General features: G+C 39.2%; 1 protein-coding gene across 7 annotated transcripts in view; it reads left to right on the forward strand.

The window, feature by feature from the left end:
- The window catches only part of shroom3 (shroom family member 3), a 94,142-nt gene that overhangs the window by 66,663 nt on the left and 5,440 nt on the right, over nucleotides 1-22,039 (forward strand). For 6 of the 7 annotated variants that reach the window (XM_054756623.1, XM_054756625.1, XM_054756626.1 and 3 more), the window contains 10 exons: nucleotides 27-472; nucleotides 2,677-2,883; nucleotides 3,055-3,232; nucleotides 4,973-5,270; nucleotides 8,894-8,970; nucleotides 12,467-12,543; nucleotides 15,326-16,016; nucleotides 17,806-17,980; nucleotides 18,263-18,399; nucleotides 21,715-21,793. In XM_054756623.1, coding sequence (XP_054612598.1) covers nucleotides 27-472; nucleotides 2,677-2,883; nucleotides 3,055-3,232; nucleotides 4,973-5,270; nucleotides 8,894-8,970; nucleotides 12,467-12,543; nucleotides 15,326-16,016; nucleotides 17,806-17,980; nucleotides 18,263-18,399; nucleotides 21,715-21,793 — 2,365 coding nt within the window. The remainder of the gene's footprint in view (nucleotides 1-26; nucleotides 473-2,676; nucleotides 2,884-3,054; nucleotides 3,233-4,972; nucleotides 5,271-8,893; nucleotides 8,971-12,466; nucleotides 12,544-15,325; nucleotides 16,017-17,805; nucleotides 17,981-18,262; nucleotides 18,400-21,714; nucleotides 21,794-22,039) is intronic. The other variant, XM_054756624.1, reaches the window with a different exon arrangement.

The raw sequence follows: 22,039 nt of genomic DNA on the forward strand, positions 1-22,039 counted from the left end.
AATATGGAATCTTTGTCTTAAAACAGATCTCACAGGGACGTGCAGTCTAAGGTCGTCCGTTCCACCTCCTTGAGACACAATTTCTCCCCAACTCGTACTTCACATGCAGCTCCTCCTCCCATTTCCTCCTCCTCCTCACCCAGCAGCCATCAGCCTGCTTCCCTTAAACACCATCCCTCTGGGAAGAGAGGCCCTAAAACCATGCCCAAGCCAGAGAGTATTGTTATCTCACCGCCAATCACATCCCCTCACACTCCGAAGGAGCGTCATGTCGTCGGGCCTGAGACTCGAGGGCCAAGTCCCCCGGCCTTGCCCAGCACCCCGCCAGTTGGCCCCCCTGCTCTGTTGCGAATCTGCGGACGCAAACGTATGACTGCAGACCAGAAGAAACGTTCCTACTCTGAACCGGACAACATAAACGAGGTTGGGATTACGGATTCGGAGACATCTTCTCTCTTCAAGTCAGGAGGAGGTAAGAAAAAAATAGAGTTGAACCACCCGTTTAAGTTGGTCCCATTTATGTAGACAGCCCGTCGACGTGTGGGTCACTTTATATCGACAGTGTCATTGTTATTGCAAAGCAGTGTGAAACAAAAGCAACATAACGTCTAGCATTAAAACACGCACACCGTGACCTCCTGATCAGTGCAACATAAGCTTCAAAATAAAGGCATTGTTGGCTTTCAGACAGTGTTACATGCATGCTGTAGCGGTACATTTGTTTTATCACATATTATTACTGTTATATTTGATTAAAAAATCTAATTATTATGGTGAATGAGATGGATTTTCTGCAGATAAAAATGTTTTATTTTTGTCGAAACTAAATATTTTGTAGCTTCTTTTTACCAAAAATTAGCAAATTTGCGGCGGCATGAATGTCTAATCGCGAATGTACTGTGATCCCCAGTACAATACTGTATAAAGTTTCTCTAATAATTTCTTAATGTGTAAAGCTGAATTTAAAATGCATTTAATTAGTGTGTGAGGTACTGTATATCACAGCTATCAAAAATAGGCATATTTAGGCCTTTTTATGGGTGTGAGTTGTACAGAATGTGCACATTTCAGCTTGATATTTACACCCTTACTCACAGATCACAAACCAACCTAGCTTATCAATCAATGCCCACCTCACTCACTGTGCAACCAAAAATATGCGACACGTGGATCACACAATGGAGCGGACACAAACCATGAGTATCGAAATAGAGGCCTACACACTAATATACGTCCAAATCAATACTATTTGATACTAATTTATAACCCGCAAGGCATGCTGGGAAGCCCGCACGAAGGCTTCCCCAACAGGAATGTATGCAACATTCCTTGCAGGTTATAAATTACTATAAAACAATACTGTTTTGCATGTATAATAGTGTGTAAGGGTCTATTTTCATACACGCATTGTCCATGTTGTGCATTTACACATGTAACTTGGTATTTTTGGTTGTACTGTAAGTGAGGGTTAGATGACTTCCTGTTGTTTTGTCTTGTGTGAGTATGGGTGCAAATAGACAGCACTTTCCCAAGCAAGTTGATGTTACGTACAGTAGCATCATTGAAAGAAAAATACACATTGTAAGGGTGTTTCAAATAGGGATGTCCCGATCCATATTTTTTGGCTTCCAATCCGACCCGTTACCGATCCTTTTTTTTTTTTTTTTTAATAATAAGCTTTTGTTACAAACATGAATTTGTGGAATTGAATATGGTTATGAAAATAGCTCCTCAAAGCATTAAAAATAATGAAACCAAAGTATTGCTGAATTTACTTTTTTATTATACAGCATGAACAACAATATTGTTAAAATGGGCATGCAAAATACTTTTAGGGTAGGACTAATCATTTGACATGGTTATAGATCAATTTGTGGTATGATTTAGAACATATGACACTTTTTTTTAACAAACTCTTTTCAATGTAATAGTAATTGGCTGAATTTATCTAGTATAAACAACCAGGGGTTACAGTGGCACTTCCCGTGAGAGCTCCCCGCACCATGACACCGCAGTCCTGGTACAGTGAGGGGGAACTACCGCTGTTGCTACGCAGCCAAATATCCAACTTCCAACGTGAAACTAACTTCACAATGGTACACTGCGGACATGTCTGCATGGTGGTATTGCGTTTTCTTCTTGCGGGTGGCGGGAGTCGAGTGGCAACCAACTCTGAGGCGCATTACCGCACCTACCGTGTTGGAGTGTGGCCCATTGTTACGACCGTTGTACGGCAACCGGATCGGCCCAATCTCGTGGCGGAAGATGATTTTATCCGATCTTCAAAATACAGCGGATCGGCAGCCGATCCCGATCCTGAAGATCGGATTGGGACATCCCTAGTTTCAAATACTCGCTGCTTTTCACCATTTGCAGGTGCTCTTGGAATGTAACCCCCGCAAAAGTGGAGCTCTACTGTATTTGCAAAGTTTACAAACTTGCAGTAGTTTGCATTAAATCAACAAAACAAAAACTGTTGAAATAATTCAACACAGGTAATATTACAAAAAGGGGCACTGTTCTTTTTTAAATCTACTATCCGCTTAAAGTTTTTCCTTTTGAAACTAATTGGGGGTTAATTATTGTTTCTCGCAGCTGTATTAAATGTGTCCATTGGCTGGCAGCATGCTTTTCAGCTAACCTGATGCACTGACCCTGAATTTTCTTATCTGACAGAGGCGAGTGTGGCAGACCGACGGAAGATGTTTGAGCTTGGGTTTCCAAACAACGCCATTTCAAGGCCCGACTTACGCCAGCTTCAGCAAGACGCTCTGGCTCAGTACGTGCAGAGGAAGAAAAGTGCAAAGAAAGAGGAGGCAAGACAGAGGAGTGGGCCAAGGCCTCTCAGCGCTTATCTACAGTTGGAGAACGCCTACCTTTCAGGTGTGTGCATCAAGGCAGAAACTTGGTGAATTATAAATAGGAGAAAACTGGATTCTTGTGGGGTCCTTATTTTTTAACACTTAAAGAGAGAAAATGTACCTGACACCCGTTTTATCTTCTCTCTACCTGCTTCTTTCCTCCAATCACTTCCCTTCTGTAAACTCCACTCAGACACCCTCAGCGTGTCATCCACGTCCAGCCTGCTGTCTCTCCAGGACGCTGGCCCCACCTCAAGTGAGAGGCATCACATGTCATCTTCCCCTGCAGCTGACATGAGAAACATTCAATCTAACTTCTACTATCCAGGCAGGGTGACCACCCCGAGGCCTCCATCACACCCTACACTTAGGTAGTAGAAGTGGAATGCATTTCTTTTCATGAAGTCATTTTTATCACATTACTGCTCCTTTATGTCAGCATCCATCTATGGCAACAACCTCATCAAGTCCCGGTATTACAGTCGTCCCTCGTTTATCGTGATTAATTGGTTGCAGACCCGACCGTGATAAAGTAATGATAAAGTCCTTATTAGAAATGGCGTATTTTCATAAATAGAGCATAGAAAACCTTTATATGACGTTCTAAATGCATTTTTAACATGATTAGAGCCATCTACACATGAAATAACACCCTTATAGTCACCTTTACACTCATATATAGACATAATATATTAGACAGAATGAGGGAAATAAGACAGAAAATAGATTTATGTAGACTCACACCTTAGCACTGGGAGAGTTCCATCTTATTGTTTGTTTTTTTTACTTCCGGAACTTATTGCGGTGGCTAATGTTAACATTACTGACACCTAGTGACCAGTGCTACATACTACATATCGACATGTCTTTCAAGGCGTTTTGTAAATATCTCCTATTTGCCATTTTTGTACAAAAAAATGATTAATTTAAACCAGAAATACATCAAATCACGGTTATTAATTAATGTGTGACCGTGATGGAGTGAAGTCGCGAAATGCGAAGCGTGATGTGGCGAAGGAAGACTGTATTGCCAGTGCCAGCTTAACTTAACATCATCATAAAATGTGAGACCCTAACATATCACTTCAATGAAAAATGGGTCAGTTTATGTTTACATGTGTTGTAGTATTGCTAACTTGACCATCATCGCTAAGCAGCGTGAAACGCAACTCTCGACATAACTGCTGTCTAGTTCCACAGCATTACAACATTCAAACAGTGACTTCCTGTTCAGTGCAAAATAAGCTTCAAAGTAAAAGCATGTCAGTATTAACATGGATTCAACCATAGCAACTAACAAAGCGCACCCATTTATTTTTTCCACCCGCTTTTTAGCCAATGGAAGAATGATTTGGCCAAAAACTTTATTGTCATTGTAGTCAAGACAAGTGTTAAAAAAAAGTAATTAGTCATAGTTACTTTCCCAAAAACGTAACTGAATTAGTAATGACATTACTACTTCATAAATGTAATTAGTTAACGGGTGAAGTAATTATTGTGTTTCCTAGTTGAAAAACCTTGAAAAATGTAAAAGTTTCCTGAGATTAGGGTTGAGGGTTTAGCTTGTGACTTGCAATTCTCTACCAGAAGTCAGTGTTTTCCCTAGAGCGAGCAACCACAACTCTTGTTGACTAGGTAGTTAGCTTCCTGTGTAGTAGTAGTGAACAATTGTGACTGAAGCGACAGATGTATAATAACACGCCACATTGCACTGTCTGTAACGGTAACAGCGTTTAACGTAGTCATTCATTACATAGATTACCTGGTAATGGAAACCAATAACGGTGTTACTCCCAACACTAGTCAAGACATACAATTAAATTACCGCAGCAGCTTAAAATATATCAAAACAGAAGATTCAAAATAAAAATAAGCACAGATGGAGGAAAACAATGTCAACAAACTGCCTTAGGTTAAGAATTCCTTTATCGCCCTTCTCCTTATGTCTCTGGTGAGATCCACAAGTAAATGTGAAAAAGAATGGCTCGTTTCGGTTCTGGTTATGTCGACAACCGCTTAGGTCAGTGTGAGCCAGTTTGAGGGGTGTCAACATAAACGGGTTCCACTGTATTACTATTGTTTCATGACCCCTGTTCCTGGTGTTCCCTTAGTGGGGACTCTCCACCTGAGCGCCACACCTCCATCAGCCACGTCCCTCACAGTTGCATCCCGGGGGCAGACGGCAATAGACACAGTCCATTTTCAAGCAGAGAATCACCACAACAGAAAGCAGAGCCTCAACAGACGTGGGGAGGGCCCAGGCACCTGAGCAGGGCTTTGCAAAAGGCTCAGTCCAGGCTGGGCTCTGGCAAATCGGCCTCTGTTGAGGATCTTTTGGAGCGATCGGAAGAAAGGCGTCCTCACCACTCGCGCTCCCGCTCATCGCCCACTGTGGAGATAATCAAGCAGGTAACGCCGCAGATTGCAGTTTCTGTCATTAGAAATGTGCCACATTATGTTGTGTTTCTGAACCGTATTTAACAACAGAGCATGAAGTTGTTAACTTATGGGTGTTGGTTATATTTTGTGTGTTTGCACCTGAAAAGACGCACGGGTGATTAAAAAAATGTAAGTGTGCGCTGATTTCAAAGATAATTTACATGTCATTGTACATCTAATGTAGCACTATATTGACCAACAAATGCCTTACAACGCGCAATGCGTATGAGCTATGTTAAGAAGTAGGGGTGTCCCGATACAACTTTTTTGCTTCTGATACAATACCGATATTGCAGCCTTGAGTGTCGGAGGATACTGATATTGATCAGAACAGATATCAGCAGGAATCATACAAATTTTCACTATTTATTTTGTCGTGTGGAATGTTCGAAAAGGCTCGATCAAGTGATATTACTCAGTGAACAATAGTCAGCAACAGTAGGTATGACAAAAAGTCACTTTCTCACGTTTTGTGGATGTTTCGGATGGCGTTGGCTGTTTGGGGGCGCCGGACGTTTGTTTCTTGGCCTGTTTCTTCATGCTGTTTTTTCCCGTGCGTGATGAAGTTTGTCATGTCGAATTTCCCCAGGGGACTTGTGCACTGCGGGTTTTGCACTCGGCTGCAGCGTCTTTATCGGACTTGTGGAGGGGTCGTCGGTCCTGCTCCTTTTTGTTAGCACTGTTGTGATCATGTGCGGTCTGCATGCCGGGTTGCGTTGCTGGATCGAAGCGCTGGAGCGGGGTTTGGAATAGACTTCAGAGATTTTAGATGCAGGACGATATAATCAGATACTAATTTTTTGCTGATATTGGACTGATGTCCGATTTCAGTATTGGATCGGGATGCCCCTAGTAAGAAGCAGCGTTGCGATGCCATCTGCTGTACAGAGTTGTAACAATAAGCCACACAAGACAGTCCCATTATAATGTGTTCATGAGTGAGGGTGAACCGGTAGCGTTGTGGTGGTCCAAATGTATTTGTGGCAAGCTGTATGTTTGGGAAACACTGAGGAGGAATAGTGTGGTATCTTTTCATATGGGCTAAAAAACTGTGACTTAAGACAAAGTGGATAAGATTACAGTATTTGGGGGATTTTTGCTCCGCTAAATAATTCCAGTGTTCTGGCACAATGCTGTGTACGTTGCAGTGCATGGTCAATACTGTATGTGGAACAAACACTAAATCTTTGAGATAATCATGTCTCTGCTGGTTTAGTCATTAAATCTGATGGAAGTTTTGGGGACATTTTGTTCAGGAAACATGCATGGAAACAAACAGTGTTTCCTGTGTGGTGCCAGAGAGCTGGCGATGGTGACTGGGCGCTGTCTGATGTTTGCCGATAGGAAAGATACAACATGCACCCACACACGTATGCACATGCCATCCTCAGGGTCCTTGATGGACGGCAATAAAAGAGGAACGTGACCTTTATCGTTTTGACTTATCAGTGTGACCCGCTTTGTTACATTTGACACAGACACAGAGACGTACTTTCAAGCACAAATTTGTCTTTGAAATTCACACAGATTAGCGTAAGCAACTCGTGTAGGGATTCTTTGGCTCCAAACTAAATATATATACGGCATTTAAATTTGCAGTTGATATCTGAAGGTATACGCTTCTCCTTTCAATATTATAAGAATGAAATGAAACTAATCGTTACTTTTCTTCCTGTGGCCGTCGTGCACACTGGAAGGGGCGTTTCAAAGGAGGGAGAGACAGGAGGACGACGTGTTAATAATTAGACGACTACGCTGCTTAGTTATCACTGTCCATTTCGTAGGAGCAGATGCTTTCACATGTTCAAGGATACCATCTTTAGCCTTCATGATGGTCTCAACAATCGAACGTCTTCGACCATGCACGTGGACAATGTTGGTTGGCATATCTCCACTTTTTAAGCATTTTACAATGTAATGTTTCACTTCACTTTTCACTTTCACTTTCCTTTAATGCTTCACGGTTGAGAGACGTGATGGAGGTTAAATTGGGAAAGTTAACTAAAAAGAACAACAGTGACGTCCTTCCTCAGTGTAACGGCACACACGTAGCTAGTTTTCTTTTTTCAGTATTCATCATTTATGGGAGTGCGTCATAACCACACAATGTTACAACACAAGGGCCGCCTGTCTTCTTATTTTATTAATACCAGGTTCCTTCTCACCGTCAAATGTCTAACATGGTCATAAAGTCACCCTTTAAAACAGAAGCAATATGTTTACACTAGTCAAAGATCCTCATTCTCATTATGACAGGAGCTCTGTCCTTTTTAAGGTGCCACTGCAAAAATGCATGTCAGTTGATAGCCCTGTTTTAGATCCATCTATCCATCCATTCATTTTCTGTACCACTCAAACTCAAGCTGTGAATGTATCCTGACTGCTGCTTGGATGAGTCAGGAAAAGGGAGGGGGAGACAGCAGCGGATATATGACTATGGTTGGTTTGATGTGGTTCTGAGTTTAAATCAGGGGTGTCCAAAGTGAGGCCCGCGGCGTTTTTTTTTTTTTTTTTGGCCTGCGGCACATTCTAAAGATATAATTTTACAAGAACAAGGGGGAAATTTTAAGGAAAGGTTGTCATTTAACGAGAAGAAGTGATCATTTTACAAGAATAACGTCATAATATTAAGAGGAAAAATAATGTAGTTTTAGTGGCATAAAGTTGAAATTTTATTGTAAAAATTTTTTAAGCCGTAATGTTATGAGAAACAAACATAACAAAATAAAGTTTTAAGTTTTTAAAAATTTGGTTCTGGAAAAACGTATAATATGATAGAAAACAGTGAAAATGTTATGGAAATAACGCACATAATATTACGAGAAGAAAATGTATAAGAAGAAAGTTGCATAGTTGGAAAAAACAGCAGAAATGGAAAAAAACAGACGTCATTTTACAAGAATAAAGTCTAAATATTAAGAAAAAATATATATAATAATATAATAATAATAATATATATTAATATATAATATTAATATATATTGATATATAATATAATATTAATATATATATATATATATATTAATATATAATATTATAATATATAATAATATAAAAAATAATTACAAAGATCATTTAAGAAGAAAGTTGAAATGTTTTGAAAATTAAAAAAACAAAACAAAAAAAACAAAACAACAGCAAAAATGAAAAAAAAAATGAGGGAAAAGCGTAATAATAAGCATTTTCACCAATATCACAAAGCTGAGATGCAGTTTTTTCTTCTTGGCATATCTACATGTATTGCTTTAAAAAATATCAAAGTGGGCTTGAATTAGTTTGAATTTGTAGACTTTGGTGGTTGAGGGCCATGATGCGGGCCAACTCAGTGCTGTTTTCCAAACACTTCCACTGGATGGATGAAATTGCAGCATGGCATGAATTTCATGCATATGATTTAGAGTCTCCAATGAACCTTCATTAACGTTCATTGTTCTGGGGATGTTGGAGGAAGGAGGAATACCCAAGGAAATCCACACAGTCACAACTGTGACATTTATTTTCATTCATTACCATTCACTAATTACTAGAATTTGCGTGTGCTTGGACTAGCACTCTATTGGAGGTTTTAAGACACTAAAATGTTTGCGTTTCAGGACATACCACCAAGTGAAGAGAAGATGTTTGATGCCTCCATCACTGGACCTGAGCACTGCGCTAAGACGGAAGACAGGTAAACGCTTCCATGCTTTGAGATCAAGATACTTTCTTCTAAGTGCCGTTCCGCACCAATGAGAACGAGTACAATGGAGGCAGGCAAGTTTGAAGTAATAGTGACCACAAATAAGGAGCAGGAGTGGAGATGATTGACAGGAGAGTTGAAACAAACAATGAACAAGGAAGGAGAAAAAAAGGTGTTTTAAGGAGGTATGTAAGGTGTGTCATAAGTAAGTGCTGTATTTTCTAGACTATAAAGTCGCTCCGATGTGACAATAAGTCAAATCAGTCAAAAAAAATTGTCCATAAAAAGGAAAAAAACATAACTCGCATTTATTGAGAAATGTATTTAACAAAATTCAAGACCAAGAACATTTAATCTGGAAAGGCAATTTATTCATCTACACCAGAGGTCAGCAAAAGAGCCATTTTGCCTCCTCTCTCAGGAAAATAAATAGTCTGGAACCGCAAACTATTACACAGCTTCTAAACTTCTCAAAGTTGTAATCTTTTTAAAATGTTACCTGTTACAGCAACAAAACTCAACAAATCAAAATGCAGCAAGCATGTGCAGGCCTTCTCTGAAATCATTTTAACACCTTCTTCAGTGGTTCCCGTATTTGTTTAAAATGAAAACAAAATGTAGCCAACTTTATCATTAAAAAAAAGCTCATCAGAGTTCACATTTTTGCATATGTGTTGCTTGCTCAATAGCCTTTATGCCTGTGCTGAATTGCCATTGATAACCGCTCTATTGAGCCTGTCCTTGACTGTCTTTGCAGAGGGAGGCGTTCATTCACTTTCCGAATCATTTCTTGTTCATTTTTTAATTCGAAGAATAGTAGCTCTGATATTTTTCTGAACGATTCTTTCCCGTACAGTATTCTCCATCTGTCATCGGCTTTCCCCCTAACATCTCATTTGCAGCCCAGTGTTGCCAATTTGGCCATTTTCTCGCTAAATCTGGCGACCTCCCAAACCCTCTTGGTGATTTGTTTTCCCAAAAGCGACTGGCGACAAATGTAGAGACTGGTATCTAGAGACGTAAAAGTGAAAAAGGGTATTGTTCTGCCTCGCCTCACAGCAGTCACAAGCGGGGTGACACGGTCAGCTCCCGCAGCACACTATCCGCCTCTCCTGGAGTCACCACCTCTGCGATTAGCCTGTCACGGGCTCCGAGCACATAGCTACAGCGCGCTTCTCACGATAGAACATATTGCTATGCTCTCGTAAATTCTATAGTTTCATTTTACTATGCAGTAACTTGCTTCAGACTCAACTCCAAACCCGGTCAACTTTTTTCTCTCTGATAAGACTCACTAGCCTACCCCCCCAGTCAGAACGCAGTCTAGATGCATTCAAGGACTTGCGGTGAGTCGGATATTTCAACTTCTTTTTGAAAATGCACTTTCCCCTACTTCGGTGTAAAAAAAAAATAAAAAATTCACAGAGCTCAGCAAAGGGAGCCGCAACAAGGTTGCCGACCCCTGAACTACACGATAGCACACAGAACAACAGGCTGAATACTGTTGGTGTCCGCTTTGTTAACCAAACACCTTAACAGTTATTATTGTATCAAGAACCAGCGAGTCCAACAAGCATGTTACGGATGAGCAAGTTCATCAAGCTTCTCAAGAACTCATTCCACATCATTCATGGGTTTCTTCATTGCAGCAACAGTAACATCTGCTTTTCGCCAGTCCCTTGTTTTTCACTCACTCCAAACTTTCTTTCTGCTGCTTGATTACCGTTTTTGGCTGCATATTTTCCTACCTGTAGTTTGTAATCTGTTTAATAGGAATTTATTTTGGGGGCAATTTGTTTGGGTTCAGGCTTTCACTGTTGTCTTTAAGTTAGCCTAGACCGCCCTCTTGTGGCTGTCGACAGTAATGTTCACTCTGGTTCATGGCAATGAATTAACATTTTAAAACATGTTCAATGATAAACACTCCTGATCGAAATTGTAAAACCAATTGGAAAAATTGCAAGAATTGACATTTTGTACAGTTGGATCCAAGGAGGTTATAAGTAGAGCTTCAAATTGCAAAAATAAAAATAAAAAATACTAAGTAAACAACCATTAAAGTGAAATAGGCAAAAAATCCCTGCAAAAATGTGGCTCCAATGTCATTTTCTGTCAGGTATTCACACTGTCATGATCTCTTGATGGCAAAGGCAAAAATGCTCTTTTTTTGAGCTGCATAAGCAAGACCTCTCTCTGGCAGCGCGCCATTGCTGCTGAGGGTGGACGCAGTAAAAGACAAGTCATTTGAAACTTCTTCAAAGATCTTGAGGGTTATGGAACAAAATAAGTCAAGTGGTAAACTCAAAATAATGTCACCGACCCTGACCCAGAGGATCCGTCAGGACGCAGGACGATCCTCGGCCCAAATAAAGGTTGTTACTGGTGCACTGTAAGTGTACCAACTATAAGTCGCAGGACCACCAAACTGTGGAAAAAGTGTGACTAAAAGTTTGAAGTGGGGAAAAAAGTAAGGATATAAAGAAACACATACACATGAATGGAGAACGTACATTGAACGTACTGTATATACTCTTGAACGTATATTATTTTGAGAAGCCAAACTCTTTACTTAAATGACCCAGCAACTAAGTAGAACTACGTTCCTTGTCACGGAAATCCGACCAGAACTGGACTCACGGGACCAAATGGGGGGGTAAGTCACTGTTGATATACCGTAGTCCACTGCCGATGAGGATGTCATACAACTTCATGTCAAAAAAATCCCAACTATCCCTTGAACTGTTAATTTGTCCCTTTTGTTGATCATTTAAACTATAAAAACGTTTGTGTTTTGGCTTTCTGGAACGGATTAATTGGATTTTCATTATTTCTTATGGGAAAAACTGATTTGGTTAGAGCATGTTTCGGTTAGAGTCGGACCTTCTGTAATGAATTAATGACACTAACAATGGTTCCACTGTAATTTTATTTTTACATTATGCCAAGGGCTAGTAAAAAAACCTTCTGCCAGCCGAAAATGGCTTACAGGCCGCGCTTTGGAGTAAAGCAAGTACAGTTGCGGTTAAACGTAACCCATAATTGGCATAAATGTCATTTTATTTATTTTGGCCCCTTAGTGATTAAGATTAAGCTGAGTGGAATAATTATGCTTCTTTAGGGAAATGTATTTGTATTTTCTCAAATTTACACAACGCCAAATTGGTGCATGCCCAGGTTTCAACCATGTGAGGAGACTCCCTTGGCAAGGACTATGAAGAGCAGTTAAAGATGGACTAAGGATAACGAAAAAGGTGCTTTAGCTGTCATGCAAATCAGAGAAAGGTATCAAATAATAGCTGGGTGTATTAATGGGACTTGACAAAGATGGATAGCAGTCCGGCCGAGGCTTAAACGTTTATAGGCCAGACAATGTTGTTGCCTGACGAGAGATCAGTGTATGATGACACTCAAACAGTTCAAAACATACACTATGTAATTAAAACATCTGTTTGACTGTGTATTGATTTGACATGTCTGTATGTCTTAGACTTCCAGATGACAAGCTGCTAGGGGGGTTGTCATCTCCCCCCTCATCACACAACGGTCCTGCTGGATCTTTTTCAGGTGAGCAATGTAACTTTAACTATACAGAACCTCTACTGCAGCAATGTACATTCGCTAATAATCCCGGTGGAGCTGAGTCATTAATCTCTTAAACTCCGGGTTGAGAGGCTTGCTAGAAAAACACATCCAAAATAAATGGCATTTTCTCTGTATGGACTAGATGCACATGGATGATCTTGGTATCAAAAAGTAGACTATAAATGTGAATCTTCCCTCTGTAAATGAAGCTGCTTGTTTTTTGTTCTTTTTGGCTTCTGTTTTTCCTAAAGTTTGAGCTTTAAGTGGATGTTCTCCCAGTTACGTGGATGTACAGCACGTGCATACTGAGTCAAGCGTAGCAGTTACTGTAGCAACACAAATGCAACCTGTACTGAGCAGTTTTCAAAGCACACAAATGGTCCCGGCCTCAATTCCCATGAATACACAGACGAGGAAAGCCTCAGCCAAAACATCTCATTTATTCACATTCATACCATGCATTCTGCGGAAAACGAAAGTATCTGCGTTCCGGAACCACCAGCAAATTGTGAAAATCCATGAGTAATTAATACGTCGATTAAAATATCTGTTTTTGACATATTGCTCACTCTTCCCCCTCCAAACTCTTCTACGCTATCTTGACGTTGACGTTCTCCTCCGATTTTGGATCAACATTTGCAATAAAGGTGACTGACTGCCTCACTCACTTATTAAACAAATTTTAGTCACCACTATTGAATGATAATGTAAAAGATGATCGATGAAGAGACAGAAGTTTTACATCTTGCAGCAACTATGGTGTGTTTAAGGACTGCAAAAGTGCAAAATCTCAACGCTTGACGAAAAAAACATGAACAGTGAAGCATAAAGACAAACATGTAAAAATTGTGGGCTTTTCACACAGTTGTACATGTATGCTTGATCAAAAATCACTCCACACTCTGTACTGTTCCTTAGTATTACCATATCTAACGTATTGTGTGGAGATATGGGGAAATAATTACAAAAGCAATCTTCACTCACTCACTGTACTGCAAAAAAGATCTGTGAGGATAATTCATAATGCCAAGTATAGAGAACATACAAACCCTTTATTTTTAAAATCACAGATATTAAAATTCGCAGATTTAGTACACTTTCAAACCGCTAGAATAATGTATAAAGTTAATAATAACTCGTTACCCAAAAATCTAATCAAGTATTTCTCAATCAGAGAGGAGAAATATGATCTTAGAGGAAAATTAAACCTAAAACATTTATATGCGAGAACAACGCTGAAAACCCACAGCATTTCCGTGTGTGGAATTAAATTATGGAACGGATTGAGTAAAGAACTCAAACAATGTACAGAGATGAGCAAATTCAAAAAACAATACAAGCAGTTGATGTTTGCTAAATACAAGGCAGAAGAGCCCTGATTGTTCTGTCAGGTTTGTTATTTTATTTTATTTATTTTTTTTATTTTCTATTTTATTTTATTTTATTTTATTTTATTTTTTATTTATTTAATAAAATTTTATTTTTTATTTATTTATTTTTATTTATATATTTATTTATTTTTTTTTTTATAATTTTCTTTGTTGTGTTTAAAAAAAAAAAAAAGGAAAGGGGGAAAAAAAAAAAGCTTTGTTCTTATTTATTTATTTATTTATTTAGTATTGTCATCATTATTATCATTATTATGAATGTTCTCTCTTTTTTTGGGGGGGGGAGGGTTATCTCACCGTTATCTATTATGTGTTATCCTGACTATCACTGAAAACATGACATGGAATCCAGGAAGTGAACTACATGTACTGTACTAGATGTAGAATGGATGGGGGGTAGGATTAAATAAGCTTTGCTTCTTCCTACTCCTTTTGGACATGTGGAACTGTCAAAGAATGATTCACGAGATGTATTCCATTGTAACCTTCATGTTCAAATAAACTAAACCAAACCAAACCAAACCAAAATGCTGTACATTTTAATTATCACCTATTAGAAATTGTTGTTGACTTATGTTGAATGAGATGTGTTTAAAAAAAATGCATACATAATAATATATATATATTTTTTTAAGTTTAGAATCCAATCATTTGAAATCAGGGCCCTAAAATGTTTAAAATTCTCTTAAAATCTCATAAAATGTCTTAAATACGATTGTGAAAATGTATTTACTTTTGTACATTTCAGTTTCTCTTTTAAATGTTACAGTTTTTTATGACATAACTACAAAATGGGACTAAAGTACCCGTGCAGCCAGGTCAGAATTTACCGACCAGCTAGTGGGCTGTGCACGCGCCACAGACCTCCAGTTTTTCTTTGTGTCTTTCTGTACTTTTTTGCTGGTATGGATGTGAAACGGGTCTTAAATTGTATTTGTTGTCTTGATAAAAGTCTTCAATTTGACTTGTTGAGACCTGCAGAGACCTGAAGGCCCATTCTCATAATGTCTGGGAAAAGTGATAAGCAAATGTGCAAGCAATAGTTATCTTGGGTTTTGGTTATGTCAACATGAATCATAATACACTCCTGATCAAAATCTTAAGACCAGTTGAAAAATTGCTAGAATTTTCATTTTGCACATTTGGATCTTAATGAGGTTTTAAGTAGAGCTAAAATATGTGAAAACAAGAAGGGTGAGTGAGACAAAAAACATTTAGAAAAAGTAATTAATTGAAAACAACAATTAAACTGAAATAGGCTGTTTATCAGCTGATCAAAAGTTTAAGACCACAGGCTATAAAAGCCAAAATCTGCTCAAATCTGCTGTTGTTTTTCCCCAGCACTTCATTTAACTCAGTCTTTGTTTCTTTCCTAGAAGCAACCTTCTCCCACACTCCTGTTTCTCTGAGAGACAAACGTCAAAGAAACATCGAACGTCAGCGAGCCCATAGCGCCTCCTCTCTTGCAGCCTCAGTTGGCCTGCCTTGCCCCCTCACCTCCCGGGATAAAGGTGGGCCTGAGTGGCCTGCTAACGAGGGTCTGAGTCAAGCCAACCAGGATGCCACGTTCCCTGGCACCCCTCAGAGTAGCGTACCAGAGGGTGATGGTGACAGGAAAGTTGCAGCGGTTAGCCTCGATGGCCACCTAGACACCTTAGTGATGGACAAACCTATGAGGCACAGTTTGAGTGAAGACATGACGAAGGACACTCAAAGAGAGAGAACATTTAGTTTAGACCGGAAAGGAGAACTTTCTAAAGAAAACGAAGTCTCAGCAGTGACATCGTCACCGCAGCTCCATTTCCAGTTGGAGTTCCCACCGTCCTCTCATCAGTCCATCCACCAGCACTTGTCCTCCGGGAGAACGCCAGACGTTGACGGCTCAACTGACCAGCAGCCAACATCACTGACCTGCCATGAGGACCAAGATGAGGTCTTTCTCCAAAATCCCGCTCCTCCATCATCGCCTCCTTCCATCAAAGAGACTGACATCACGGAGGACTTCCCTCCTCCCCCTCATCCCATCCTTGAGTTGAACAAGAACACGTCTCTGCAGAATGCCGGAAGGTTTGTTTCCTGCAAAGTCAAACACAATCAGGCAAATTTCTTTGACAACCAATTTCAAAAGCAATTTCTTCCCTACTTTGGAAGGCGCGTTACCTTGCATATACACTAGGTCCCCAACTTACGAACATCTGACTAGCGAACACTCGCGGATACGAACACAAGCCAACTGGTCTATATTTTATTTTATTTTGCCTTGTAGTCGCTCAATCAGTATTTATACTGCTACTGTACATGCTTGACCAGTAGAGGGCACTGTGACACTGCTAATGGGACCAAGAGAGGAAGCGTTAGGCTGGGGAGATAAAGCTAAATGGAAAGCTAAATTGTACAACCCAGACAGAGCGTGTGATTAAAGTTTATGAAGAGTTAATAGGCCTGCTTAATTCTACACCACCCACAGAACACTACCTCTTTTAGAAGAGTCTAACAACAATGACAATTTGTCCTTTTTTTCAATAACTCCTCCTCCTCCACCATAACGACGTATGCTCGACCACTCCTCTTCAAAGGTAAATAACATTTATCATTACGTATTATTATATCATTTTTATTATTGTTTTTTTCATTAATTATCCTCGTTTAATATTACTACTGCATCCAAACTCATATTTACATACATATGCATATACTGTATATGTATACACGTACATGTAGTACCTATATCATTGGTAATATTACCTTTTCCCTTACTTAAGAACAATTCGACATATGAACAGTCGTCTGGAACCAATTGTGTTCGTTCGTTGGGGACTTAGTGTACACACTTCACGTTTTCCAGTCTACATTCAATTTTAGAGACGTGCCAGTCGCGAGTCTTTAAAACGTTTAAGTTTTCTACTGAATCGTCTACGTTACCTCGTTCATTTACTCAAATTTGTTTTTGTTCACCCTTTTGACGTCCACTCCATCAGTTTGTATTTGCGTATAAGTATCCTTTCTGCTATTACCAAATAGCATTGTCTTAGATTTACTTAGATTTCGAGGGATAGTCTGTTTTTATCGAAGCATCTTCTTAGTCATTTCATTTGTAACTTTTTTTATTAGCTCTTATGTACTTTCTTCAGAAGAGAAGGCAGTAGTATCGTCTGCAAATAATACTAGCTTTAGGTCTTTCATGGCTTTACAAATGTCATTTATATACTGTATAATTTGAACAGTTTTGGTCCCAGTATTGACCCCTGGGGTACACCGCACGATATATTTCAGCACGCTGAAGTATATTCTCCTAGCTTCACCATATTGCTTCCTGTTGGCTATATAACTTTGAACTCAATTCAACACATTAAGACTCACAGTGATATTTTCCTAGCTTGCTCTATATGAATTAATCTAAGAAATAGTAATATTGTAATATTTGACTCTCTATTAGGATTAGGATTAGGATTGTTAAATGGGTTTTAAATGACTTTTATTGGCAAAAAATAAGCTTTTGGAAATGAACCAGCTTACCAGACACAATGCCATTTTGGAGAAGCCATGCCCTGGCATAGTCACATGACCACTCCAGAATGTTTCCTATACGTCACTTAAGGCTTTAATGACGTCAAGCTGTATAGGGCACATTTTAGGACATTGAAGTGTTGATAATTTATGGGTTCTTATGGGTTAAAATACAAATACCACAAAAAAGACATGCCTACTGATAGATGCTACAGATTTTTGCGTGATTTCAGAACTGTTATTTTCATTGACTTTTGGGGTCAAATTATTGTTCCACTGTATTTTCATATCGATGTCCAAATCAAAACATGATCAACTTATATGGATCCCCCTACCTTCTCTCCACCAGCCTTCCCCCATCCTTCAAACAGCAGTCATCCACCCTCACATCCACCGCTTCGTCTAGTTTTTCCAGCCTGGACGTGGACAACTTTGAAGAGAACCTCAACCTTGAGTACGAGCCGCTGCTCAAGAGGGAAAAGACAGCAGAGGAGCTTCGAGTGGAGACATTGTGGCGGAAGCTGGTGGGCATCTTAAGTATTATTCAGTGTCAATGTCATTCATTCCACCTTTTTTACATACGGTACATTCATGACTTAGCCTTTCATCAGCATGTCAACTGCTGTTTGTTGTTGATGGTTAAAATTCTTTTACGATTGGCTGGCGACCGGTCCAGGGTGTACCCCGTCTCTCCCCCAAAGTCAGCCGGGATAGGCTCCAGCATACCCCTGTAACCCTAGTGAGGATAATTGGCATAGAAAATGAATGAATGGATGGGTTAAAATTTTTCTGTGTTCACTTCACAGGTATTGCAGGATCACTCTCTGTCATCGATCTTCCAAGGAAGGGAAGGTAAATCCACAGTGGAGCTTGTGGAGGGGATCTTTCGAAACAGCAGACTGGGCGCTAAAGTGCCATGGCATGGCAGCAACATTAATGACAGGTATTTGGAATGAAGAACATTAAGAACACAATTGGACTCACGCAGTGTATCAATAACAAGACAAGACACACACCATAACTGGAAAATATATGCAGACGGAGGTACAAATTAGAGCTTCAACTAATTAATTAATTAATCAGTCGATTATTCTTTTGATTAATCGAGGAATCGGATACAAAAAAACATTTTTAATTTCCGCCTCTGAGTAGCAATCCCTTTAAGAATACATGAATGCACTTTTTCCCTCCCCAAAATCATAGCAAAGAAGGCGAGGAAGAGGAAGCGAAACTGAAGTAAAGAAGTATAAACAGTCAACTGACAAACATCACAAACACTCAAAGCTGCAAATCAACGAGTCACTGGCACAGACTGCTGCATGTCCACCACCAGTAAATAAATAAGAAATAACAAATACATCAACTTTAGGGGCAGGCTTTGCATTTGGCATCGGCTCGTCTGCTCTGGGGGCAGAGGCGGTGTCTTGTTTGATGGTGAAGCACGTACCAAGATGGTACGGCCTGCGCTGGGCAAGCACAGCCATAGCTATTTGTAGTTTCACTGTTCTACGACTAGGTTTTGTGTGTACGCACGGGAAGAGTTGTGCATAAATGTACGCATTTTCTTACGCACAAGTACAAGTGGACAAATCCCATACTCTGAGTGGGAATGCTCTCACACACGCGCTGCAGTGGTTTGCTTCGCAAGATATCAGAAGTAAAAATGTTGATTGCTCTTTTCCGAAGTCAAAGCTGATGTGTGTGAAGCGATTAATCGATTAACAAAATTGTTGTCGATTAATTGGATAATCGATAAATCGTCGATTAATCAATGAATCGTTGCAGCTCTAGTATAAATTTAACCGAAAAACACTGTATTGGTTCCACTGTATTGATAGAAGCTGCAGGAAATGTCAGTTACAAAATTCACCCGCTGCTTCTTGTTCGGTTTGCTACTTTCCACCACTATGGGTTGCTCCTCAGCTGCCATTATTTCAGTCCCGCCCCTTGCGCTGCATTGCCTACGTGGACTGTTGACGGTGGTTTAGTGTCCATCACTGCATACTTAATATTTTGGCCATTTTGAGTACACCATCCGGGTAACTGATAGTGAACTGCATTTTGCTGCATTTTACAAACAAACCGTATCAGAGTGTGAAGACGCTCCTAGCATACCCAACTACACTCTGATGCATTATACAGGGTGTCTCCAAAACCTGGACACGCACACAAACATTGTCTTCAAATGCAATATTAACAAATAACATCTTCACTATAATGTGTGATGCAAAGGTTGATGCGCTTTGCAAGACTGACAGGAACTCCACGTTCCCTTTGTGTCCAGACTTTAGAGGCACCCTGTCCAAGAGTCGTGTATTGATTTCAAATGCAGATTTTTGCTGTAACATCCACCATACATTTAATTTGAAAGAATTAAGTTAAATGAAGTAAATACATCATGTACATGTACATCATCAAACTGATGTTGTGGCTTTCCACAACATTATGAGCAGCAGTTTGTCCCAGCTTGTCTGAATAACTGGACAAGAGTGAATCTAAGTTGTCATTAATTAGCTTCCGTGCTCATTTATTCTTCATTATGAGGATTGATATTCATTTGCAGTGTTTGTTTTTAAAGCCATAACCTAAGTTCATTTCTGCTTAAAGTAAAATGATGGGTGACTGACCAAGTGGAACACACACAACACTTTTCTGAACACTACTAATTAATGTCGAAGGTCTTGTATTGCATTAAAAGAAATGGAGAGATTAACGAACGATTAATTTCATTAATCTCACCTAAAAATTGTTGAGAAAAGCCCTCACATGGAGGTATTTTCATTTAAACTCATCACATTATTGTGGCAGACCAAAATACTGATACACAACAAAAAAGGTGATTTCTTGTTTTTAACAGATTTGAACAGATGCAGTGCTAGCCATTTACATTCCGCTGTACAGTGTTCCCTCGGGTAATCGCGGGGAATAGGTTCCCAAAATAGCCCGCAATAAGTGAAATCCGCGAAGTAGCCAATTATATTTGTTTACAATTATTATACACGTTTTAAGGCTGTAAAACCCCTCACAATACATTTTAAACACAGACAGACGTTAACATTTTCTCACGTTTCTCTCTTGTTCAAACACACTCAAAGTTCAAATTTTCGGCCTGTAACAGCATTCATACCCTGTTAAAAAAAAAATTTTTAAAAAGCATTAAAATTGCAGAACAGCGAGTCAGCAAAAGGTGAACCGCGATGGAGCGAGGGAACACTGTATTTGAAAGTAATCCCAAGCGCTGCCTGCCACCTTTAGTTTCGAACGCGAGGGGGGAATATTGCGGTGCTGTTTTGTCATTCTCCAAATAATTTGAAAATAAAAATAAAATAAAACATAAGGTCCATTTAAAGCGCTGAAGTTAACACATCAACAGTAAGAACACTTTCCTGAGCAATACAAGTATTGAACACTGAACCAGTTGATGACCAGAGATCTCCGGTTATAGTAAGACAGTTGGGCGAATGCATGCAGCTCCATTTTCACGTGCCCTCCCTGCTACTCACCTTACCCTCCCAACGACAATGGGACTGATGCTAAACAAACACACATTGACCGCCAGTCAACGTCCACTTCAGGGTGTTTTCCACCCTCAACAACTCAAGCAGAAGAAACCCATCACATAAAAATTGATTTTATAAAAAAATTGCATACAGAAACAGTAAAGTTTGAGATTCAAAGTTAGATTATAATGCGATTAAAATAACACTAAATATTATTGTAATTAATTAATCACAATTAATGCTTTAATTTGACACCCCTAATTATAAGGTACACACAGATGCATCTTTTTATTTTTAAAATAATTGCAAATATTTTTTAAAAAGAATTATGCTGTGGGGTGATTTTGAGGGAGAAAAAGAATGTAATCCGTTTTGGAATAAAGCTGTAAAATGTGTATACAGCGGAATGCTGTGAATACTTCCTCGATGCGCTGTATATTCATTCACAATCATTGAAACAGTGACAGTTATTGACGCCGATATTTTTGTAGCCCGTATTGTATGAATTCATTCAAGAAATATAGCAAGAACAGTTGGATTGTAGTATTCCACACCTTATTAAAGCATTACAATTGTTACATGTAATAAAAGTAAAATAAAGTAGGCTTTTGGAACATAGTTCAAGTCAAGCACAAAGCTCTCTTGGGACCATTTTAGGACATTTAAAGTGTGTCACCATGGGTTATGGTTAGGGCTTAGTAGTTATTATATATTAATGTCATTTCTACTGCTATTTTTTAAAATTGCACCCTCCACAGGATGGAAGATGGTTTCAGCACAGAAATGGACCCCAGGATGGAGGTGGATGAGGATGGGAAAGACATCAACAGCAAAAAGGTAGAAAGAGTTTTTCAGTGCAACATTTTGTGCAAAACAAAATATATTTCTTAGGGCTGTCAAATGATCAACATTTTTAATCAGATTAATTACGGTTTTCAAATTAATCAGGATTATTGGTGCAATCTATGACAATTATATGTATTTATATGTATTAACAGCACCAAATTAACAGAAAATTTGAATCAAGTTAGATGAAACACGTCTGGAAATCAATTTACCTAACACTGGTTTCTTTAATTGCAG

Source organism: Dunckerocampus dactyliophorus, chromosome 17 (assembly GCF_027744805.1).
Source record: "Dunckerocampus dactyliophorus isolate RoL2022-P2 chromosome 17, RoL_Ddac_1.1, whole genome shotgun sequence".
Classification (NCBI taxonomy): Eukaryota; Metazoa; Chordata; class Actinopteri; order Syngnathiformes; family Syngnathidae; genus Dunckerocampus; species Dunckerocampus dactyliophorus.